We start from the raw sequence: 26,501 nt of genomic DNA on the forward strand, positions 1-26,501 counted from the left end.
TGCATTGCAAACAGCCTCTGTGCCCTTTTCATTTGCCAGTGTAGTGCTACATTTGTACTCCTGCATCTCCAACTACCTAATTGTAAATGTTCTGTTTGTAGCAGTGATGGCAGCATCTTTCTACTTTACTTCACCATCTTAATGCATTAATTTATGTCCAGTTGCAGAGTTGAAAGCATTCTGCTGTTACAAAAGTGGATGTGCATTAATCAGTAACTCTAATTACATTTCCTGTGAAATTCTTTTAAATGGTTACAGTTAGTTGTTTGGTTTTTTTAATTATACATATCTGTACTGGTTAATTTTGGACCCTACCAATCGGTCTCATCTATTCTACATTAAAGGCAAGGCAAAGAGAAAAAATGAATGAGGAGCACAACAAAAGATTATCGGATACTGTAGACAGACTTTTGACAGAATCCAATGAGCGTCTGCAACTACACTTGAAAAGAGAGAATGGCAGCACTGGAAGAAAAGGTACAGTACAAACAGCGGTATAAAGTTTAGCTTAATAAAGATTTCCCATTGTTCTGCTTTTATCAGGATGAAGGCATCATGCTGATTTTGTATTACCAGTATTACCACAAATGTACTCCAACTTACACATTTAACTCTTGATTCAAGAGTGGGCTCAAGTGTCTTCCCGGACGAGCTGCGAAAATACTGAATATATTGAAGTCACGTGTTTATCAGCCAAGAGCCTGATGGAAGAGCTTGGAAAGAACCAGTGTGTGACAGGCTGCATGAGGCAGTGAGAGAAGGTGGATGAGAACAGAGGAATGACCATTTTAGATGTGCCATCATTTCAGTGTTTTAACCTGCTGGTTTCACCTCACTTCCTCTGGGATGAGTAAAATGCTGTCACCACAGGAGAAGGAGCATCTAGCCTTGGAGAGGGAATGTTGTTTACAGATTTTCCATTATGTGAGACAATGTGGTCCTGCAAAATTCAAAGCTGCTGACCTTTGTATTTGCCCTCTTTAATCCTCCCTCTTCTACTTATTCACCTTCTATATGGTCTGAGGGGAATCTTTCGGTGTTTTTCAGAAGGGTATTTCAGAACTTCTCAGAGGATGTACTGCTGGCTTATACCATTGAAACGAAATATGGTATGGACGAGAAATAGGCTTGCCAAAAGAAGTTGTAGGGAGAATTGGTTGTGTAAGGATGAGGCATTTGCTCAGTTGAACCAAGATGCAAAGGTTTTGCTGATCTAGAAGACACATGTTCTTACGTGTTTGAATTCTTGCAGCATTTAAAATTTAGTATGTAATCCAACCAAAACATTAAAGAATTTTAATTTTGAAGTCTAACATATATGAACTTTGTAAACCTGTACATGTACATAGTGATATCTAATCCATTAACATATCTCTAATTTCTTCTTGCTTATTTTTTTCTCCTATTTTTATTTGTAGAATGTTTTGATTCAAGAATCTGAAAGTTTCAGGAAAAATCTGGAAGAGTCCTTACATGATAAGGTACTGTAAAACACTGTGATTTTATCTGGTTTTATCAAAATATGTAAATTATTATTTGGAAATGTGCATATGGAATATTAATTATCCAGCTATCAAGAAAAATCTTACTGACATAAATGAGGATTCCTTTAATCACCTAGATGCAATACATAGACTTAGAAGGCCTCTGACAGGTTTTCTAAGTTCACGGTTGATATCCTAACCTCAGGAAGTCAATACCAAAATTCATGTTGATTTTACTGGCTTTGGAGTTTTTCTTCTATCAGTTTTAATTCTGAAAAAGTCTTATTTAGCAGAGATGTATGCATAACTGGTTCCACTTTCATAGTGAAGAATGTAATTTTTGGATTTTATGCAATTCTTCTTAACAAGTGCAGTGGCATTATGCTAAATATAGCTGAAAGTGACCTTTCTTCATTCCTTGCAAATTTACCCCTAATGCTGTTTAGTGCATCAGTCAAATTGATTATAAATATTTCTTCCAAGAAGATGTATTCCAATCCCAGATGTAGGATTTTGTTTTGAAGTTATTCCTGCCTTGAGTGCAGTAGGATGCACAAATGTATTTGCATTCAGATTCACAGAAGTGTTTTTGCAATGTATTAAATCCCTGTAAAAGCAATTATACCCGATTTTAAAAATATAGCTCCATTCTATACTAATATAAATATAGTATATGGCATCAAAATCAAGACCTTTGAGAAAATAAAAAAAGACGTATCTGTTCAAAAAATTCTTGCTTTCATCTACATTTAGGTAACCTGTAGAGAAAGGCAGCAAGATTAAAGTACTCAAAAGGATAACCTGTTTCAGTGCCTTACCACTCTCACCATAAAGAATTTCTTCCTGATATCTAAAACCTACCCTCTTTCATTTTAAAGCCCTTCTCCTGTCACTACATGTTCTGACCCCAGAGCTTCTAAGTGTCCCACATGGAAGGGATTATTAGTTCCACTTTGATGAAGAAACTGGTGAAACAATTTCAGATAGATGAACATAGCATCAGATACTAATAATCTCTAAGTAACTGGCAAGTGTTACCAATAGAGTATCAATCATCTCAGTAGTTCTGTTCAATCAAGATATATTTTAAAAATACTCTAATACTATTTCAGTAATTATATACTAATAATTCAGTAATGATACTCACTGAAACAGATATTATTTATAGATAGTATTATTTATAGATATATTATTTATAGATATTACTTATAGAAGATCCTTATTCCTAGCCTTTTGCTATACTGAGCATTTTAAACTCTAGTTAGAGCAGTATTATATCTTCATCCCATGCTTGTTCTTAATTTGTTTTAAAATTCTTTCATTTCACTTTATTTAGATAACAGTTACTTGTAGAATTTGGGAACAGTGCTGTTTTCCCTAGTGGTAGCTGTAAATAGTGACGGATTTTTTAGTTAGTTCCAAAAATCCAATTTTATGGCAAATTTTCATTTTTTGCCAGCAGCACCTCATACTAGAGTCACATCAACTCAATAAGAGCAAGACATACAGCTGCAGTTCGAGTAATCTGAAACGCAGTTCCCTCTAAGTCTGGGTCTCTATCAGTAGATAGAAAGGCCAGTATGCAATCCCATAGTGTCATAAAATCATGTAGGGTGGAAAAGGTGATCTCAGAGATCATTGAGTGCAACTGTTAATCTTGGTCTCTATAGGGCAAGTGGTGAATCACACAATGAACTGTGCCTGGCTTTATGTTAGGAAAAAAGTAAGTTTCAAGTACAAATTTGTCCTTCCAACACGTCCAGGCAGTGGTAAAATAGCAGAGTGCTATACCACCTCCTTTTGATGTGTACATCTCATTAGTAGTAGTGAGTTTCCTTTTCTTATTAGAGTCAGTGTTACATTCAGTATATCTCTGCTTGTTTGTTTAACTGTACAAGAACAATATCTCATAAAATAAATGTCTTTTGTATCACAAGTAAATATGTCTGACTCTTACTTCCAGGAGAGACTCGCCGAAGAAATTGAGAAACTGAGGTCTGAACTGGATCAAATGAAGCTGAGGGCTGGTTCTTTAATTGAACCCACCTTGTCAAGGTGATATTTTGTGACAAAAGTTTTCTCACTTTAAGTTGAAATAGACATAAATGTAAATGGCAAGCATTTACAGCAGAGATGTGTTCAAGCCGCGCATACATGCGGTCATGTATTTCTTTTAAAATGTAAAATCTGTGCAGTTATTATTACTGTTGCTTTTCACTTTTTTCATCAGGGCCTTTATCAGTAGTATACACTGAAATATTATGGAGATTAATGAAATTCTTTTAAATTATGAAATGTTTTTAAAAGTACATCCACATACACAATTTTTTCTCAGACCTTAAATATAAATTAGAAACAATCCTCTTTAATGCTGAAACTGATCAGCATATTTATGATCGTATTTGTTCTATAAATAATATATTTTCTTTATTAGCAAGGCATAACTCAGCTGTACTTAGTGTCTAGCAAAAGACCACAGAACTTAAGCTGAATGTGAAGATATTATTCAGAGAGATCTGAAAACATCATAATCGGACATTAAACATTGCACCTTTTTTTGATGGAAAATCAATATGGGAAGAATAGTGAGACAAATGCCATAAATATAACCACTAACAGCTGCAAAGAATGTATCATTCTAGAAATTCCTTCTTGCTTAAAAGTGTCCCTTGAGATTAAGTTGTTGCTTTATTGATAATTGTGTGCCATGTGCTGTTTTCATAACAAGCAGCATGTCAGTTTTTAAAACCTGCCAGCACACCTGCTAGACAAAGCTCATGGACCAAGAATGAATTGGGAGCACTGTATTCATCTAAAGTTAGTCTTGTTCAGTGGGTTGTTTTTTTTCCATCAGCTATTGCCTGCCCACTGATGTCCTCAGACGCCTTGCTCAGTACCTGGACATGGTTTCTCCCTCAACCTTTTATTATTTATTGGAATAATATTTTTCTATATGTAGAGAAGTGTAAGCTGATGAAATTCAGAATGTGATGCTTTCAACTTTTTGAATTTTTGTTCCCTTGAGAATGTGACTACAGGCACACAACACATTTTTCTTGAAAGTGCTTGCAGGGACAGAGGCTTCTGAGCTGCTGCAACAGCAGCTTTGGTTTTTGGAGCATCCTTGAAGAACAGCAGCTTTCCTTGCTGGGTAGATGAGTATCATTAGCTTGTGCTCAGTAAACAGGAGCTGATTAGCCCTTGTCAAAAGGCTGTTTGAACTTGATAAGCTATCTAAATATCTTGGGAATTCAGCAGGTTCTGCTAAACAGTGTGTTTTCCCTTATGTAACCTGACCTCATGAAGCTCCCAACTCTCTCAGGCACAGCAAGCTCTGAGCATTAAATACTTCCTATTCTCAGCCTGTAGTCAATTCTGCACTGGCTGGAGTTTGTGCTTTCAGAAAAATAATGAAGCTGATCAGCAGATGAAAATCTACAGCTAGAGACTGGAGCCTGGACTGTTTCTTTTTTCCTGCCAACTTGCTTTGCAACTGCCAAATATTATTGATTATGAGAACAAAGTTCTATTGACACAATTACTGTACATGGAAGATAAAACCAGTCACTTCCCTATGTGGGTTTCTTGTTACATTTCATTTTTTTTACTGTAATCGTGCTATTCTTATATTTTTATGTGGAGATTGCAGGTGTGTTGAGAAACAGAAATTGTTCAGGTGTCTGTTTTTGTGGTTGAATTCTCAAATGGTGCATTGGAGCCTTTGCTCTTTCACCTTGGTTCCACAGCCCATGGTTAGGATGTTTTTACTGCACCAAGCAGTGAACTTTTGGTGCTGCTGTTTGATTAAGGACAAAGAGGTCAGGGACCACTGTTTGTAAACAAGAAAAGAGGTGCTGAAGTCATCCTGTATAAACCTCACCACAATATCCCAAGACTTACCAGGGCTACAGGAAATATTGGGGTTTAAAGCACTGAAAGTGTCATCAAATGAAGATTAGCAATTCCTAAACAAGGTTAAATATCACAGGTCAGTTCACTAATATTTTCATAATGTAGAGCATAGACTTACAGCGGGAAAGCTTTAATCAATATGTTCACTCATGAACATGTAACATGCTTAGAGTAACCTCAGGCATATTTATGAATATACAGGAAAATACATTCAGCTGCCAGTTCTAATTATCCTGAAATGTGCTTTTTCCTGTTAAAGTTTTGGACAATAAGTTTTTCTATGCATAGCTTTTATTTAAAAAAATCAGAGGTTTTATTATTTGGTTTCTCCCTAAATTTTCTCATAAAATTATTTCAATTTTTCACCTTTAAGTTTTTTTTTTTTTATGTAGTTTTCTCATTTATGATACATGAAAGTTTGTTTGAAAAAAGAAATCTGTGTTGCTAGACTGAAGGTCATTGTATTGTTGTTGTTATTCCTATTACTCTCTCAGTCCACTTATGTAAATCTGTTTTTAGACCTCATCTGGACACATCAACAGAGCTGAGGTACTCAGTGGGCTCACTGGTTGATAGCCAGTCTGACTATCGGTCAACTAAAGTGATAAGGCGACCTAGAAGAGGCCGGATGGGAGTACGCAGAGATGAACCAAAGGTTAATCCCCAGTTCCTTCTCATACATTCCCTTATAAGAGAATGTGTTTGAGGTTATTAAGCTCATAGTTTGTGGGGTTTTCTTCCAGGAAGAAAATGAAAAAAACAAAACCACCAAAACAAGAAAACCCAACCCAGAGTTCAGGGTTTTTCTATACCCGCTCAGATAACTGTTGTCCAAAATGACAGCAGAAAATGTTGACGTTTAGACATCAGAGTTCAAACCTACTTGATTATTTGTCTTTCCAGAGTGTCTTTTTGTATAAATTTTCCTTATAGTAATTTGATACCTAAATAACAATTATGTGAAAATACTTTATGCTATTTGCAGTAATACTGCAAGCATTAATGGAGCGCTTATAATTGAATAAGTATTTTGTAGTGTTAGTTGCTTTCCTTTCCCATTTTTTTTGAAGTTCAACTATGAAATTTTCCTTTGACATAAGCCATACATGTTTTAATTCCTGCTCAGGTAAAATCGCTTGGTGATCACGAGTGGAACAGGACGCAGCAGATCGGTGTCCTGAGCAGCCATCCGTTCGAAAGCGACACCGAGATGTCGGACATCGATGATGATGACAGAGAAACGCTGTTCAGCTCCATGGACCTGCTGTCACCAAGTGGCCATTCTGATGCCCAGACCCTGGCCATGATGCTCCAGGAGCAGCTAGATGCAATCAATAAAGAAATCAGGTATGTAGCCTGAACCAGCTGTGATGCACTTACGGTTACAGCTTCCAGCTTCCTTTAGTGCTTGAGTTCAGGTACCATCATGGCAGTTAGGAAACAGCTTGCTCATTTAGAGGATTGTCTGCTTTCCAGAGGAGAGACTTGTGTGAAGATAACAACTGGGTCTTTCTTTCCTAACCATAAAAATTTCTTTCAAAAACGATTCCAAGTGAAGAACTGTTGGCCAGTTGAAGAAAAGTAAGTTAGAGGAGGCTAACACATGGCAGCTTTCACAAATTATTGTTCACAGTCCTTTTTTCAAGGTCTTTTTTCACTGTTATACATGACTCCACTTGCGCAGTAGCGACCTCCTATCAGAAATATTTTATTTCTGTGCTCTTCATGCTTTCGTCTGGCAATTATCTCTCTGTTAAATCTAATATAAGCCATGTATTCAAAGACATGGTTTTGATTTTCTGTGTAGACACAGAATATGATTTTTCATGCTCCAAGTTGGATTATAGTGCTTGGATATAGGTAATGAATAGACTATATTTTAATATCTGTGCAAATTTAATGGAGAGAATCAAATGACATGTTTTAATTAAGTGATTATTATAAATGAAACCATATTTCAAGACTAAAGCATTCTTACATGTTTTTCAGTAAGAGCAACTTTAAAAAAAACTTGGTGTATGAAAAACATCCTCTCATTAGTGACTGTTTGCCTGGAAGGAGATGAAAGAAATTATAGTAAATGTGTTGGGCACTTTCTGGTAATACTAGAAACAGAAATACTGTGGTTAGAAATATAATCAAAACAAGACAGACTGATTTGGCAAAAGATAATCATTCTCTGATCAAAGTAACTTTTAAGGAAAAACTCTGTTGAATTTGAGTAATTTTTCTGTTTAGGGAAAAACCTTTTATTATAAATCTAGAGCTTTGCATTTTTTACTCTCCCACAATGTATTTGTTCAGATAGGATTACACTGTTTTCTCAAATCTTTCCTACACCTGTCAAGATACAGAGTCAAAGTGATATTTTGTTGTTGGGAAGGTAAATCTCCTTAAAACAGTGTACATAAAAGAAAGAACCTTATCCACATTTTCTGTTATTAAAAAGAAGTCAGCACTGTGGCCAGCTCAGGAAGCTGTACGTGTAACATTTATATTTGTTTTTAAACAATACTAGTCTTTTGTCGGTTTAACAATACAGTAAAGGGCTTTCACAAGGAACGGTACTTCCAGCTGGGATATTATTTGTGCCACCCTGAATCAGATCACTGTTGTACTTAACCCAGGGTCTTGACTCAGATATTAGGTACAGTTTTACCTCAAAAGGGAAGCAAGGGTGCACTTTTTATACAGCCATTTTTACTGGAAGTCTACTGAGAGTAGTTTATTTTCTCAACTGCTAATCTTGTACGAAAGTATAGGCTTTTATTATCATAGCAACTATTGTTAAAGGACCAGATATGTTATTTTGTAGATTTATTTATACGGTTCAGGAAAATCATTCAACAAGGATAGTCTTACAAACTGTATTGCATTTCATGTTTTCTTGGTTTGTTTTTTTTTAATTGACAAACGCGATAGGGATTTATAAAATTTTTTGAGATCTTATAAGAGATTAAAAATGTATTTTGCCTTAGATTTCTTCTATTATACAAAATGATTCAGTATTTAGATTACTAAAATGAAAAACGTTGTTATAATTCCCTTTCAAATTATTGGCCTTTAAGTTTCTTCCCTGCATTATTTCAAAATGAGCTGTAGATGTTTTATACAAATTCTGAAATTGATGTTAGGGAAGAAGATTTATCACAGCACAGGAATTTTTGGGTTTCTATTTTCAATATATTATGGTTTTAATTATTGTACTTGCTTCATTTCACTCAGCAAAGTCTGATTCACAGTTTCAGCCTCCCCAGACTTCGTATTCTCTCATTTAACATTGATCTCTCATAATTTTTCCTCCTTTTTGCAAAAAAGATTACTCCTAGCACAGGTTTATGGGCGAAGGACTTATAAACAAATATTTTATTTTAAAGACATTTTTCCATTCTAGGTGCAATCACAATTAACCAAACTAAAGAACCCAATGGAAGCATCCTGTTGAGGAGATAGATGCTTAAGAAGCTTGTATTGCTTGCTAACAAGAAATTGATTTTAGTGAAATTCATTTAAAAACACAGGCCTTTAGAAACAGTTATCATTTTTTCATCAAATTGTAGAGAAAAACAGACAATTTGTTTTACCTGTTCTCTTGTTTTATTAATAAGGATTATTTTAGCAATTCCCTTCTTAAAGGCCCAATTTCATTTGGCTCTTAACTTTGTGATTTAGCAAAAGATAAGCAGATGAAGCCAACGTAAGCTTGGAATTAGTTATCTGTGGTAAATCGGATTGTTAACCCCCCTACCCTAGCTCCTTTGCAAATGAACCAATATTCCTGAAATGTCATACATCAAGCCTTGCTGTTGGACACATTTTGCAAACAGGTTTTGAGGATGGAGGAGTTGAGAAAAATAATTTGATAACTGGTGATTAGGAAAATAATGTTAGAAAAGGGTCTTTTTTAGTTATCTGTGATATTCATCTTTGTTTGCCCTTGCTTTCAAATCTCATTTGAAATTAAATGGTTTCTAGTTTTGCTCTGGGGATATGAAGAGACAAATACAAGAGAATTCTTCTTTTGTTTAATAAGGTTAATCCAAGAAGAGAAAGAGTCGACAGAATTGCGTGCTGAAGAGATAGAGAACAGAGTGGCCAGTGTGAGTCTGGAAGGCTTAAACCTAGCCAGAGTCCACCAAGGGACCTCCATTACTGGCTCAGTGACAGCATCGTCCCTTGCAAGCTCATCTCCTCCCAGCGGACACTCAACTCCCAAACTCACCCCTCGCAGTCCAGCCAGGGAAATGGACAGAATGGGTGTTATGACACTGGTAAGAAACCTTATGACAGTATTTGATGTGGTATTTCTTGTATTAAGTACTTAATCTTTTCACTGTATGACTGGCTCATCTCTATAATTCTTCATTTACATCTTCATCATCCATACAGATAGCAAATTCTCTTGAATGTGGGCATTTGGTGTCTTTGGGCTTTGTTGTAGTGGTTTTGAGCATTGCATAATTCACTAGGGGCATAGTGACAGGATTACTGAGGGCCTTCAGCACACAGACTGTGGAATTAATAAGAGACAGAACTGCTCACTGGAATTACTTGTATGTAAAAAATATTTACTAATGGAAAGTTCTTAAGTGATGCAGTTATTACGCAATAGTCTGTGGAGCTACTGCAGACTTTAAACTTCCAGGAAATATCTAGAAGACATTCAGACATTCCACCACTTCTTATATGTGATCATTTTGATATACTTTTATATTTGGTATACTCTTTTCTACTTGCAGTGCTTTTATGCATTCTTCATGACCATATATCATGCACAATAAAATGAGTTCTTTGGTTTCCAGTAATTCATTTAGAATATATATGTCAATATTACAGGTGGCTCACACATAGACTTCAAGTCACCATGAAATTACTGTGCAAATAATTTATAATATTGCTGTATCTTTGAGGACACATTCAAAAGTTTCTGGTTCAATTTAGGAAGGGATTTACAACAAATTTAATTTTGATCCTAGACAAAAAGAAACAGTACATCTGTCAAATATTTGAAGATAGTATGTGTCAACATATTTAAGCTGTACAACTCTGATACTGATCTGAGTACAGATACAGGGTTCAGCGTGAGCTACAAACCAGTTTGGAGCCAGGGTGAATGAATCCCTTTAAGTACCAGGAGAGAATCAAAGCAGCCCACTCTGCTGATTTCATACAGGGAATAGAATAGGATATGTGTAAACCCAATTTTTATTTGCTTTTTTTCTGATAATCATGTCACCAATGTTCCCCTGTGGTCCATTCCTGGGAAACAATAGCACTGATGTCCTGTGGAGCCTTTCCTAACAATAAAGGTTGCTAAAAGCAGCTGAAAATGAAGCTTGGCTGTTCATTCTTCTCAGCTGGGAGTAGGGATTTCTGTTGATGATCACCTAGCCAAGTATTCCCTTTTCCTGGGAACTGACAACTACTCATGCCCACCTCTGCTCCTCCCAGTTTAGTAAGGTGTTTGCTGCCACTTGGGATCTGAGGTCAGCAGGAAGGGGGTCCTGGCCGGCAGTGGTAACTTTTTCTTTGCTGCACCCAGTTCCCACTGCTGAACAGTAGAAAAAAATATTGGTTGCAAAGATCCTTGTGGAGGAGGTGAGTGTGCAGGCTTCTGTTCTGCCACCTACTTCACCAAAGCAGCACCTTCCCAAATGCAGTGTGTTCCCTTTCCCCAGCTGTTCAAGGTAAGCAGCCTGGCTGTTGGTAAATGGCAATGGTTGAACTGCCCCGCCAGCAAACACCTGCACTGCCTGGTGGCCTGGATTTGAAAACTGTACCTTCGGGTCAGTAGGTTCATCAGATTCAAACACAAAATGACTGCATAGCCTCTGCAATTCAGGTTGCCATGATCTCGCTGACATCCAGCTCTAACTATGCTAAAACTCGGATGGAATTGTCTGTCTGACTTGCAGTTGAGCTCTTGACTTGCCATGAGCAGTAGAAGCATACCCCATAGTGTGCTCATCAGCACAGCCCGCAGCCTTGCTCCCCTTCATCAACCATTCCAGGACACTTCTGCCCTGCACTGTCTCAGCAGGAGTTCAGTGTTCAATATCACTTCCTTGCTAGCTGGGAACAGACGCAAATCTGTCAGATATCCTTTAAGTGAAACTTGGAGTTAGGAAGAGATTTAAGTCTGATCTCTAGAGCTCAAATTGCCAAATGGCCCTGTGTTGGTTGGCTGGAGAAGGAGGACTGCGTGAGTTTCCACAGCCCAGGTGCATGTAGTAAATAAATTCTGCAGCGTATCTTCAGCTTTCCTTACATGAAAGACATCTACCAAAAATAAAAATGCAAAAGGAATTGAACAAGACCCATTCTAGTAGTCTGCTGCTGCTAACTAATACTGAAGAAGATAGGTGAATATGTATTCATTTCCTGAAAATGCCAATCATTTTTTCAGTCATGATATTTGGTGATGATATTTTGTGGTTTTATTTTGTGGGACACAAATATATTTGTAGTATTTGATAAAACTTCTAAAAAAATCTCTGTTGGGGATAACGTAAGTACTTATATGAAAACTCAAAAATAGAAAGTGATACTATAGGCTTGAAATTCTTTGCTAAATTATGAAATTGAAGGAGAGTGTAATTTTAGGAAAAACACCCAAACCTACTTTCCCAGAATGACATATTTTTCAGGGGTTATTTTATGTTAATACAGCAATTGTGTACTTAGTATATAGTATGGAGAGTGATTAATCTTTGCTTCCCACTTCATGAATGTGAGAACAACTAATGTGAGGGGTTTTTATACTTCAATAATATTTATTAATCATTATTTTTTGTTGTTTCCACTTTTGTTACCAATCTAAGCCAAGTGACCTAAGGAAGCATCGGAGAAAGGTATGATACTGGGGTTTTTTAAAATTTCGAGAGTTTGGGAATTATCATATTCCTCTGCTATTTAGATAACTAAATCTTTGCTGAGATCCGTTGCCAGCAACTGCATCCTCTTCTCTCCTTTTCATTCTGTGCCTGAACATAATCATTAATCCTACCTGGAATGGCTTCTAGGAGTCACAGCTAAGCCACAGAAGCAAGGCCCACTAAGTGATATCTTGGAGTAGCAGCCTCAACAGCACGAAGTTAAAGGAATATTTATTTTTGAAGAAGTATGGACACAAAAGCATTACCTCCATGTGTATTTTGGCCACTCTTCTTGCTGGAGGAACTACAGAGAAATTCCTTGAAATCTTCTGGAGCAATATAAATTTGTTTATAGAACTGGCACTGATGATGAAACTGCATGACATTATTTAAGATAAATCATTATCATGCTCTGACAAAATTCCTTTTTGTCCATGCTTACTGTTAAGCATACTGACTATTCTAGTAATGCACTGTGTAGAGAGTGGTCATGTTTGTGCCTGTATTCACCTTCTCCCTTACATCCCTGAGAAACTTAGTAAACCTGAATAATCCTGTTTAATGCAAGGGACCCACTTACACCTAAGATTGTCTTCATGTTTAGACCTTCACCAACCTCTTAAGCATAAAAGGAATGAACTTCTTCCAAAACCATAATCTCATTTCTTTTAAATATGTGTTTTAATCTGTCATATTTAGAAAATTGGTTTTCCCAATAGCATATTTCAAAAAAAAGAACCCTTACAATTTGCTAGAAACACTGCACTTGAAATCTTATGTGTTTCAGTCCACTTGACAATTTCATGAGGTGTGTATTGAAACATTCTTGAAAAGCTAATATGCTCTCATTGAAGTCTCTCTCCCACAGATTGCAGTAGTTGAAGAAGATGGGCGTGAAGATAAAGCCACAATCAAATGTGAAACTTCTCCTCCTCCAACACCCAGAGCCATCAGGATGACTCATACCCTTCCTTCTTCGTACCACAACGATGCCAGAAGGTAAGGTGTTTGTAACGTGAATTGGTACTTCACAGTTTACCACATATTATTGTTTTCAAGTCATGTTGTTTAACTATTCCAAAATTACTTGATTTCTTCCCTGTTTCTCATATAATGAGAGAAAAAACCCTACCCATTGTCTGTTGCAAAGACCCTGAAAATGTTTATCAGCGCTAAAGTACATGCTGGGTATTTCTGTTTTGAGGTACAGTTTTGATGACTACTAGAAGTAGCAATGCTACAAATCCCAGAAATAAAGTCAGAATGCTGACTAGTGTATTTTTCATTAATTGTTCTTAGCAAAGTAAAATATATTTATTTTCAGCTTTGCCTGACAATGAAAGTGTGGTCTTCTGTCGCTCTATATGTTGCCAAATAATTTAAAGATGTGATTGTTTCACTTATTGAGAGATCATTACTAAATTATTACCAAATAATTTATTTGCAGAGCTGCTTAGAAGAAAATAAAGATGTTGACATGTTATCTATTCTATTTCTTTATTATCGTTTTGCAGTAGTTTGCCTGCTTCGCTGGAGCCAGAAAGCATTGGTCTTGGCAGTGTCAGCAGCAGCCAGGACTCCCTGCACAAAGCTCCTAAGAAGAAAGGAATCAAGTCTTCAATAGGACGATTGTTTGGTAAAAAAGAGAAGGCTCGACTTGGACAGCTCAGTAAGGAATTAGTGGTAACAAACTAAGGTCACCATTTCACTGCCATTTTTCCATTTTTAATTTTGCTTTTTTTTCAGTTTCCAATTCGCTCATGTTTCTGTTTTGTCTGTCACAACTTTCCCATTAAACTTCACTGTTATCAGCAGTTGTATTTGTCATGAGTTTGCCATGACCATGACTTAAATGAGAGTTTGGGCACAAATTACTGGAGTCATCTTCTTCACTGAACCTGGTGCTTCAGTAGTCTGTGGAATTACGGTAGCAATGGTAACACTGTGTTCTTGAATAACCACATAAAGAGGAGGTGAGAAGTTAATTAGCAATAAATGGCTATAATGGTGGTATACCTATGTGATACAGAAGGTCCTCACAACCAAGTGTAGCTGCTTTTCAGATTTCAGTTTGTTGATGGATGCCCTCTATTGTCTATAGCTAAATGGCCTCGGGATAACTTCCTTTTACAATTATGCTGCTCACAGCAGTGCTTAGCTTTCTCCCTACTTCTGTCCTTTTCCCTTGCCGAGACTATTTCATTCTACTTCATTCATGGCAAAAATTTTCCAACACAAGTATCAAATTGTAGTAGATGTGTCAATAAAATTGAAATACTGGCTCTTTCCTAGTCATGCAGATGTCACATAATACAAATATGTGAGGCACTAAATTTTACTGCCATGGTGATCGTGTCACACTTGTAAAAAGAATTTTAAGGCCTTGCAGTAAACACTTAAGCAGCAAGCATAAGCCTGAATATAAAAACCTATGTTTTTCTTGCAACGTATCCTTAGCAGAACTAACAAACCCATTGCTAAAATAGTACAGAATCCAAAAAGATAGTACTACGGGTAAAGTATCAGAGTAAAATTGAAAAACTGAGTATTCTTCATTTATACTCCAACTTTTCTCCTCTCTGCTTGTGAAAACTATGTGTTCTTGAAAAAAACCTATCTAATTTCTAATTGCAATCTGAATTCCCCCTTTTTTTCACTATGAAAAGAATAAAACTGATTTATTCAATCTTTCAAATGAGAATCTATAAATCCTTCAAATACACCTGTATGCCACCATTGATGCTATTTTTAGCATTGATGGCTAATTTTATAACTTTAGACTGCATCTAAAGTTAGACTTTATTAATTCACATCTACATTCCATATAATCATTTTATTGATACTGATGGTTTATGGATAATAATCTACAATTTCTCAGTAAGTCAGGAACATAGAGGACCAAGATGCAATAAATGTGTTGGTCTTACCAACAGTTCTTTGGAATGTGGAACTAAAATGAAACAACAGTTTGAAAGACTACCTCAGGAGCAATGAAATCTGGCAATAGATTAATTTCCTAATACCCACCGTGATTAATAATACATACATAGAATTTGATAAAGCCCATTTGTAATTTCCCATATTAGCTCATGAAATTGCTAAAAGATATTAGTGGTTTGCAATTATATGAATTTTTTGTGACTTCCATTCTTTAATTCAAGTGCAAAATTTCAATATAATGCACATTTTAATTAAGGAAATTAGGTTTACTAGCATGTATAAAATGAACAGTAAGACTGTTACTTAATGAAAAGGTAGGAGCAAAATATTTTTCAGAAATTAAAAAGACATTGAGCAGCTGAATTGCAGGTAATTTTTCTCATCTTAATTTTTAATGTATCAAACGAAAAGCATTTATTGAGTTATCATTTCCATTCAATGGCAATATCATAGAATCATAGAATATCCTGAGTTGCAAGGGACAATGAAATTTTAAGAAGAGCAGTCACGGTAGTAGTTGACTCAGTTTCACAACAGATGTGTTATCTGTGCAGCTATATAATTAGGAGTTCTATTTGTGGTAGGATAGTAGATCACAGAAATTTACATAGCAAGTCCTATCACTACAGCATTGCAAAATATTTGTATGGTTTTCATAACCTAAAATTATATGGCAAAATGAATAAAATAATGCAATTTGTTTCCTTGCTTAAATTAAACACTCTAATTTAATATAGACATATGCTTCTTACATTTTTTAATGTGAAAAATACTTTTCTTCAAAAGCACATATTTATATACTCTTATTTAAGAAACAGTATTGAAACCTCCAGACTTGCATTACTAAGGTCAACAGAGCCATGTTATTACACAAAATATTTCCTTGCTCTGTATTCATTGCAAACCCCTGAAATTGTTTCTTTTCAATTCCTAAACTTGCCAGAATTTTGTTCTTTTATTATTTGATAATTTTACCTTCTCTACTAAACCATTAGCTTTATTGTTCCAAGCCACATTCATGCTTTAGAAGGTCTTTCTTAGAATTGAGATTCAAGATTTTGATTCCTTAAGTTTTGTCTAAGTTTTTGGAGAAGGAAAAAGGAATGCTATGGGGAGCACAAGTGCACTTTCTTTCATTCTTTCCTTCTTTTTTTCTTTCCTTCTTTTCCAGTCTTCTCTCTCTTGGCAAGCACCCCTTTTGTATTCTTCTCATGTTACATTTTAAATATTCTAGACCCTAAAACAAACAAGACATTCCAAGCATTTTTAGAATTTCCCAAGCAAGCTGATCTGCATGGCAAATGGAAAGGCCAGCTTGTTAGGAAACATTTATTGTGGCCACATCCAATAGGAGGCCTCAGTTATTCGAAGGCCAGATGTATTTGGAGAATGGAGAAATGCAGCTACTCTCCAGCCTGTAAAGAACCCTCACTGCACTGCACTCATCCCATCCCTCTCCAACATACTGAGAGCTGCTCTCTCAAGAAAGGTGTGGTATGTTTATGACTATTTGCTGAATGAAAAATGTAATCCAGAACCAGCAAGAAGCATTTAATGAGATTCTATAAGACTTTGACAGGCAGATGAAGTGAAAAAAAGTATACGTTCCTGTTTTCTGTATTTGTGAGATGTATTTGCATCATTCTCATAATGAGACTTGTAGTAGTGTCCTCTTTTAATAAAGTAAAAATCTTTCTAGACAAACAGGAGCGTTAAAACAGCACCTGCTTTGAAACACCAGATTAAACCCAAGCTTCTAAGTTTTTGTCAGAGACATGATGCAGTAGTAGCTTTTCTTCTCACTTGATTGAGGTGCATGTAAATCTGGCTTGTAAAAGTCTGTGGTGCTATTTCACTTCATAACATTTATGAATTATTTTATTATTAAAATCAACATATCAGGACAGAAATATTTTAATTTACTTCACGCTTTTTTATTATGCCAGCGTCCACTATACGATTGTTCACTATCCAGTAGCTGTGAAATAGGAAATTGCTGTGTTCAAATGGAGTCAAGCATCAACATTTTACCACACTGTTGGCTTCTTTCTCATGCCAGTTACACACCTTCCAAAGTGGAGCATGGGAGGAAGGCAGCTTTGAAAGGAGTACTGCCGGGCCTCTGTCTGTACACTTACAAGTGGGAGTGAGAGGACAGTGTGAAGCCAGAGCCTGGAGACTGTTCTGAGCTCCATGAGCAGGTCCCCTCTTCTTGAATCAGGGCAGCGATAAAAATGTCAGACCATTTTCCATTTCTGTGCTAGGAAAGTCATGTGAGTGGCCACGTGGATTGTACCAGTCATGCCCTTAGTTTATAAAATTGATTTTATTTTGGTCCACATGTCTTACTGCAAGCGTCCTTTGTCACACTGTGTGAGTTAATCAAGTTCCCTTGACTTTCACAGGATTTAGGTGCCTACAAGACACATCCAGGAAGATGTAGGAGGCTTTTTACTTCTCTGACAGGTTCTTTCTGTCATGTCTGGGAGTTTTCAGGGATAATGACATTTAAGACCCTCTATGAAAGCAAAATGAAGACTTTAGCACTACTGCATTAGTTGATGCTGCATTATGGCAATAGTAGAAAGAAAGATTTAGAGAATGCAATTTCATTTGTACATTTCCCAGCTAAGATTAAAAAATGTTAAGAGCATTGCTTACTTAGCACCATGGGACTGAGCCTTAGGAGGCAAAGAAAAATCAGCAAAGGAGATAAGGGTGCTCGTGTCAAACATTTTTGCTAAACACAAGGAGAAAACATGTTTTTTCCTCTACTACTCTTTCCCATGTAGTAAATGCTTGTCAGAGTTTACTTCTGCAGGTGATAGATGTTCTCCAAAAACACCAGATGTCACAGTTTAAGCTAATATAGATGATGGTGGGTGTGAGGGGAATTGAAGGGGAGGGGAACAACAGAAGAGAGACAAGGAAAAACATGGTGGGGGGTTTGTTTGTTTTATTTTCCAGGAGGTTACATGGAAACAGAGGCAGCAGCTCAGGAATCTCTGGGATTAGGCAAACTTGGAACACAAGCAGAAAAGGACAGAAGACTAAAGAAAAAGTGAGTACTGTTTTTATGTGACTTTTTGGCTGAAACTTGATTCAAATATCAGGATTTTTACTGTTTTACTCAAATGTGGAATGAGAAGCAAGACCTTCTACTGTGGCATTTTAGTAATGATGCTTCTTTGCAGTGTAAAAGTTATTAAAGCTGCATATAAAATATAGGGGGAAATATTCAGTCTGTCAATTGTACAATATTATTTCATTTGTGAAAGAACATAGGTTTACGAGAGACATTTTTCCATTTCACATTGTCATTAATCCTGTGCTTTTTGCCTTCAGTGCAATTCTGAAAAAATAGATACATATTTAGTGACTCACAATGTAGATTTTCTTTTTCAAAAGGGTGAGAAATCTCTTTTGTGTTATCTAGTGAACAGTGTTACTTCTGTTTCTGGATGTCAAAGGTTCCCCATAAACCCTAGCAGCTTCAGTTTATTTGCCTGTCAGCAAATGCAGACAAAAAGCAGCCTAGCTTTTTGTTTGCATCAATTACGTAATAATTTAATGCTGTCTTTCATGCACCCCCTTGTAAAAACAGTACACTGACTCATAGCAGCTGCCAGGAGCTATGAAGAACTAATAAAATAAGGCTGCAAACACAAGAGAAACCTCTTGGCAGCATTGCACTTACAATGTAATTAGAGGGTGTCAGAGAAAAAGACGGTACTTGAAATTGACTTTGCAAATTCATTCTGTAAACAAATAGGTTTATTTTCTCACTTTAATACTATTGTTTGGATTCTGAAAGCCTCATTTTAAAATTTTCTGAGTTTTTAGGTTTGTTTCACTCTTTTAAAATTCCTTGGCTGAGTTTCAAGAGAATTTTCAGTTGTAATCCAAAGAATCTAGGGATAATGTTTGAGCTTCTCTTTAAATTTTTATGTTGAATATTTTTAATCATGACTTTTCTGTCAAGTGCTTGATGAAATACAACTTTAAATGTACACATCCATATAATGTACAAATGCAAACATTCTGCTTAAATCAGCTTCAATTTAGCAATTAGAGAAGCAGTCACTGTGCTACCTGGAAGAGAAGAAACGTTTTTAATTCAGTTAAGAGACTCAAAATAGCATTCACAGGGCTGTTACAGTTGATGAGTCTTCTCCCTGTATTTCTTATCTGTACAAAATCAGTAATTTTAGAAATATATGAATGTAGATTGTTACCATGGGTTTTTTTACTAAATCTAGTAGGCATCTTTGAGGCCATCATTACCATTCATAAAGAATATAATATTTTCAGCAGCATTTTTTTTAAGTCCCAATGTGCCTTCCAGTTCAGAGGGCTGAATATATCACAGTATTGAAACAATTTTGAAGAAAATAATGCATTCATTTTGTTCACTTTCTTATCTGTTAGTTCATTGAACTGGGTAAAATAACAAGACTTGGTACACACAACTGCAAACATGACATGACTATTTCATCTATAGATTGCCTACCAACTTTTGGGTCTGTAAATAAGGGGTGTGCAGATAATCTGTTATTAAATTTCTGTCCAATCTCACACAATCCCATGCTTTCTGCTTATCAAGTCTTTCCTTTTTTTCTCCTGTGTCTGTCTGTCCTTGGTTCTTTATGGATTAGATGTAATCAAAGTGTCCTCTGCTGGAAGGAAAGGAATCTTTCCTTTGTGACTATGACTATTCTATTAGTCTGAACTGTATATTATTTATCCAAAGTATATTTTCTGCAACTATCTCATGAAGAAATTTAATTTTCCCCCTGTGCCTTTTAGGGTCACCTGTCTTCATAGTTTCTCACCTAAGAACTGCAGAAAGGTTAACATACATTATTGCTGGTTTGTGTATATATGAATGTATATATTATATTGTTTTAGAGGAACCATAACATAGGAAAAATTGTAACCTATCGTGTTAGAGAAACACAGGAGAGTCTGCTGAATTATGGCAGTTGTTAGGGTGCCAAACTGTCAATAGAGTATAAAAGAATTAACACCCCCTTGTAAGAAATGCAGTCACAGCATCACAGAATGGGTCAGGTTGGAAGGGACTACAGTGGGTCCTGGTCCACCCCCCCTGCTCAAGCAGGTTCATCCCAGAGCACATGGCACAGGATTGTGTCCAGATGAGTCTTGAATATCAGTCATTTATTTTCATGTCTTACCTTAAAAAATATTAAATTGAGAAAATCCACAAAGTAATTTAAATGAAAAGTTTGTTGCAGTAGGTCACATTCCTTTGTACCAGTTCTTAACAATGCCTAATTCCCTCTGGAATGCCATACACACAGTAGGTGCAAGATTACTGAACTGTGTAGTGCAAACGAGGAAACTATGCCATGTAACATTAATGGTGGTGGGGATGTGTGGGAGGTCTTTCTAAGACATAATAAGAGAAGTCTGAGAGTAATTTCCAGCTCGTGATGTAGCAGTAAGATCTTTGGCAGTATGATTTAAGTCCTAGTGGTTGATTCCTCCTTTACTGCTGAACAAAACTGCTCTACAAACCCTGCAGAGACAGTGAGCAGTCAGTACAACACAGAGCAGAGCACCTTGTAAGCATTTTTAACTGACTTGCATTAGGACATAAAAGCCCAAGGGAGCCAAACACACCAACAGGATAGGCAAAGGACAGGCTAAAGCTGGGAAGTACTACTTGGCATTACATTTCAAGTCTGAGACAGATTTACTTATGCTGGCTTTTCACTCCCTTTAAGAAAAGAAAAACCAAATCCAAAGCAGACAAAACCAAAAACAACCTCCAAAAAAAAACCCTGCAACAAAACACCCCAACAATACAAAAAGCCTTGAAACAGTGATGCCAGAGCCAATGCTCTTTTCTATAAAACAAGTATAGTTCCACATACTGAAATTCTGTTTCCCTTCGAGACAAGCCAGGTGAAGTGGTTTTCAGCCTGTTAAGAGCTCAGCAAACAGTTCAGTGGTGCTTCTGGTGCAGGAAAACAAGGATTCTCCCCTTGCTGTGGAACAGAAGTAGGGCTCATCAGTGTGATCAACATATGACTAGTAGTCATGATCTTCACCCACCTCTGCTATTAGCTTTGATTCAGTTTGGATAAAAGTCATTATAAAAGGACAGATTCATGTTAAAATTATATCCATGGTATCTCTTAACTGAGAAATACTTAAATACAAGTGTTGCATTGACTCTGACCCCCATGGAGTTAGGAACACACTGCAGTGTGTTTTAGTGCTTTAGCCCCATTTGTTTGCATGGAGTCAGGTACTGAATAATACATTTCACTCTGAAAAGTTTAATGAGAGAGTGTGGTAATTTTGGAGACTAGTTCTCTCTCTGGTGATTATAGTGTCATTAACCTAAATTTCAAGGTTTCCCTGCTTCTTGTTTAGAAGATGCTATTTAGATGTAAAATTTCTTTCAGTTTCAATTGACTGCTTAGACATCATTAAAATGTAATTAACAGTTTGTCTCAATGATATGCTAGACATTTATAAACCTCTAAGGGTCTCTATTCATCCAAAATTTGGTTATTACAGTAGATCTATTAGGAACAAGCCTTACTCCTAAGCCATCAAAGAGAAATTAAGGAAGCTGTGTAGAATTTTTAAATTATACCAAACATCTCTTACAAGCTGAAAAGATGGATTTAAGTTGCCTGACTCATCCATAGATGTTTACTCTCAACAGTAAATAAATGACAGTTCTGGTTAACATTGGAACTTTTTAGGTCTTACTATTTGTAAATTCAGCACATTGTTCTAGGAAACAAAAGATGAGGGTAAGGGGTATTTAAAGTGTTTAAGGTGTTGTTCATTGTTTTGTGAAATTACATGATGTTAGGGTGTATATATGCTTGATTTGTATAATTTTAACTAGACTTTGTATTTCACTTCACTTGTTCTATATAAAACGTGGTGATATTTTGTATATAGAATCTTCTGCCTTTTGCCTGAACTTTCAGAGCCTGTTTGCGTAAAGAACTCTTGTTTAAGAAAACTCAGGGTTTAGGACTGAGAATTATTAGTGGCACAGATACCATCTGTCACAGTTACATTCAAGTGAACCCCGCCAATGATTTAAATAGTTTGCAGTCCTCTAAACCATATCTTTTAATTAAGATAAACTCTTCAGGAGGCAAAAATGAAGAATGGACCTTTTCTCTTAGTATTTTTTCCCTAGTGATTAACCAGTCTCCCTCTGGAAAACACTTACCTAATTTCCAATTCTGAATTTTGGAGTTGACTCCAGCTACCATTCTCTGTGACTGTGTATAGACTATCTCCTGTGTTCGTTACATCATCCTTTGTGGGTGTTGTGCAAACTGTGCACAGTGACTTGGCCTTGGCATTCACACAGGGCTGTCATGATAGCCCAAGCCAGGACCCAGCACCGGAAGTTCAGGTCAGTCCAGTTTCTATTGCAATGTGTGAAAGTTCCTGAAAGGTTCAGGGAGTCATAGTGTCCTCTGGAACAGGAGAAGTTGATCAGTGTGTGTCTCACAAGACGATTCATACCTCAGAAAATGAGTAGATAACACTGTGGCTAAAATGAACTGTATTCCCCTTAAAAATGCATATCTTCACTGACCTCATCTTAGGTTAAAAATTAAGGCACTTAAGAGAAGCTGTATAAATGTCTTACTGTCCTTTACATAAAATGCCATACATTGAGCCCTTTATGAAAATATTCTTTTAACAATGAACTCAGCCAAACTTGAAATGTTAGCAACAAATCAAGTTGAGTTTGCTTCCCTTTTTGCTGTAACTATCCAAGAGAGCATCAATTGTTTTCTCCTTATCCATGGTTTTGCTCAGGAATTATGTCAAATTGCCCATACCTATAAGCTTCTCTGATGGCAAATACAGCTCTAGGGAGTCTTGCTTTGTACAGTGTAGTACAGCTTCAAAGGCCAGGAACCCTTCTCAAATGTAATGTTTGATTTGATCTGCAGCAATATGCAAAGTAGCAGCAAATTAGTGTCTCTGGAGAAATACAAGATGTATATATATCATATGTTGCATGAAAGTGTGTAATAACTCGTCATAGTCACTGACATTTCACAGGATGTGCTGATTGTATCCCCTCTGAGGCACCAGCATAAGGCAAGGTTTGAGACATGTAAGTGCTCTGTAGTCCTGGATTGCCACTCAGAGGTGGGTTTGACCTTTGCATGCTGCTAGTACAGTGGGAGATGGGCTTGTGCCATCCTTTCTGCAGCCATCCCAAACACAAATTATTTTATAATTGTATATTTTGTACAAATTATTACAAAAATCCCTGAAAAAGAATTCACATGCAAGCCAGCTATTCTGGATCATGATGGCAAGACCCAAGTTCAGAAGCTGATAAATCCCTCGGTTTATAAATGTGAGTCAAGAGCAGTGCTTTAACCTCACTTTTTTCTTCAGCTTTGTTTGATTTGACTCTGGACAAGAATCTGTTAATTCCATATTTCCAAAACATGCTTGATGTGAGGTTAATGTTTTCCAAGGAAAACCAAAGTAAACCATTCTTTCCCAAGAACCTGTTTTTGGAGGGATTTGCTCCACAGCTAGAGGTTTTTGTTTGCCCGATTCAGCTTGCTGGCTTCAAGTGCATTGCAGAGGAGCGTTGATGTGCCAGAATGTGTACATGTGCTTACATACATGAAAAAAATCCTTGTAAAATCAAGACCTAAGCAATTCTCATATGTAAAACAAAAAAAATTCTTAGTAATCATAGCCTTATAATTAGCTTTGCAGAGAGAATTGCAGTGCTGTTAAGTCTCAGCTGATTGCTGTGATGTACATGTTAAGCAGCAGGAACATCATGTGAACAGAACAGCATGTTGGATTGACTCTCTTCCTACTTAAGGGAAAAAAAAGAATGATAAATGTTGATAAGTTCACTTGATAAAAGTTTTTTTTATTTTTTTAATGGGCAAATCCAAGTTTTAGATCTTTGTCAACAAGCAACTTGAAAAAATATTTAGGTAGACTATTTTGTGGAATACTGTGGACTATTTTGTTTGAAACACTGCAGTTATTGTGTAATTGCTTTTGCATCCACATGATGCCCCTTTAATTAGGTTAATTAATTAGGTTTCATGTGTGCAAGTGCAATTAGAATTTGATGTAGTGTATTTGTGACTACAAATAATTTCTGTCCTCTGCAGTATGCAAATAGCTGTTTCTAATGATTTTTTAATTGCACACATTATAGAAAGTGAATCCAATTGGATTTTCTGTGCCATACACCTATGTTCCTATATACTTAATGCTTGTTAAGCACCATTGTATCCTAAACATATGCAATTTATTTTTTGATGTAGCTCTTAAGAATACAATGTTTTTTCACCCCCAATCTTTTATTTTCTGAATCTTCAGGAAAAATCAAGTTTTGCATTTAATTTCATTCCTTTCTACCTTATCTATGAAACACTCAGACATGTTGTTAGTAGCTTTTAGACTGATCTTTAGTTTTTCCTCCCTTTCTAGCAAAATGTGTTTGTTTTCCCATTCTGGTGAAGGAAGGGGAGGTGTTCAGTGTTCTGATATGCAGTTTAGGATTGTCTGCTGTGTGCAGTGTGGTTTTCTCTTGGCTGGATCAGTGTCTAGTCTTGGAGACACATAAAGATGAAATTTATTTTTAAACTTAATTCCTTTAGTAAATATTTTAACGGGAACAGTTTCAAATCATTAGTCAGTCAAAGCTCTTGCAGTATTAAAATGTGTCTTGTTCTTACATTAATACTTGGAGGCTTTTTAGCATTAAAAATGTAAAGATAAATGGTTATTTATTTTGCAGAGGATTATTAAACCTAATTTAGATTATTCTAATGATGGAAAAATGATACAACATATTTTTTCTATATCTAACTCATATTTTAAAAACATTTTCTTTTTTTTAATAATACTTTTTTTTTTTAAATAGTATTTTTTATCCTTTGCCAAGTTTTTAAAATTCTCTTCCTCATAAAAGATAAGAATATTTGTATCAGAAAATTGCTACTTTTTAATCAAACATAAACCCCCAAGGCTCTAGTCCCTATCTTATCTACATGTATAAGTCTATCCATTGCAATTTGGAACTTCTGGATAAATACAAGCTTATACCCTGGTGCATACAGCTGGCTTTCTAAGCAAGTCTTTCCAGCAGATGTAAGTATCCTATCAGATTAACTGTAGAATTAGGATTTAAAGGAAAAATGGGTAAAACACAACAGAGTAAAAATATTCTACACAACTTTTATATTCATATATGTCTAAGGAAAATGTAATAAAATGGCAATAAATTTGTTGTCTTATGACAAAATAAAACCCAAACCATAAAAATACCCAAAAGGTAAAACCTAGAATTAAAAGTCCATTTTCCCCTGCTGTATTTCATTATTCTCCAACAAGATGCTCAGGAAGTGACAAGCCCCTTGATGACCTACTCCTATCTACTCCTATCATGGCCTTCAGGTCCCATAAATTGTCCCCAGGTGGCTGCAAACTGCCAGCTCATTAAAACTACAAGAAAATTACTTGCATTCCAATCAATCCCCCTGTTTCTCTCTACACATAGCCAAAGGAGTACTCAGTGGAAAATGTAACAAACAGCAGTTCTGCTTCAATTTACTGCAGAAGGCTCAAAATTAAAAGCTTTTTCAGCAAAGGTGATCACATCAGTCTTTGCAATTAGCTCAGTAGAAAATGAGAATGAATCCTGAATGCATATTCAATTCTAGTGCTACTTTCATCAGGTTTGGTAATTTTTTTAATAGCTCCCTAGTACTTTACTTATATTACATTCCTTTGTTGTCCTTCTCTTCCTTAATCTTCCTGTCTTAAACTTCTTGTGTATAAATTTGTCATTTGTTTCCATCTACTTTTCTGTGTTGCACTTTCTCTGCTCTCTCTCAGCTGTTTTGCTGATCTTGCACACATGAAAGCAAAATTGAAGTCCTCAAAAACAATGCCCTTCTGAACTGACTGAAATGTCTGCAACCTCTTCCTAGTTAAACACAGAAAAGGTTTTTCATCTCACATTTATTACAACTATATCTACCAAGCATTTCTAGATCTCTGTAAATAATTTGTCAATAGAAATGTAATATTTTGTGGTGTCTGGGTTTCATTCAGGCCTATAATTTTCTTTTTTATGATGGCAACTAATAGATGATATAGAAAGTTTATTATCAGCAATGACTACAGCAGTCCTCCTTTCTCCTCCATATACTGTATCTATTATATTGGCAATAATGGGTTACCTAGAGGGCAAATCATTCATACCAGTGTTGCTACTGATATAGTG

General features: G+C 36.1%; 1 protein-coding gene across 1 annotated transcript in view; it reads left to right on the forward strand.

The window, feature by feature from the left end:
• Nucleotides 1-26,501, forward strand: part of PPFIA2 (PTPRF interacting protein alpha 2) — a 287,472-nt gene that overhangs the window by 233,642 nt on the left and 27,329 nt on the right. Inside the window, 11 exon segments of the mRNA XM_030960984.1 lie at nt 345-446; nt 448-477; nt 1,419-1,481; nt 3,448-3,539; nt 5,916-6,051; nt 6,523-6,743; nt 9,430-9,667; nt 12,218-12,247; nt 13,140-13,270; nt 13,786-13,940; nt 18,179-18,272. Coding sequence (XP_030816844.1) covers nt 345-446; nt 448-477; nt 1,419-1,481; nt 3,448-3,539; nt 5,916-6,051; nt 6,523-6,743; nt 9,430-9,667; nt 12,218-12,247; nt 13,140-13,270; nt 13,786-13,940; nt 18,179-18,272 — 1,292 coding nt within the window.

Source organism: Camarhynchus parvulus, chromosome 1A (assembly GCF_901933205.1).
Source record: "Camarhynchus parvulus chromosome 1A, STF_HiC, whole genome shotgun sequence".
In the NCBI taxonomy this organism is placed as follows: domain Eukaryota; kingdom Metazoa; phylum Chordata; class Aves; order Passeriformes; family Thraupidae; genus Camarhynchus; species Camarhynchus parvulus.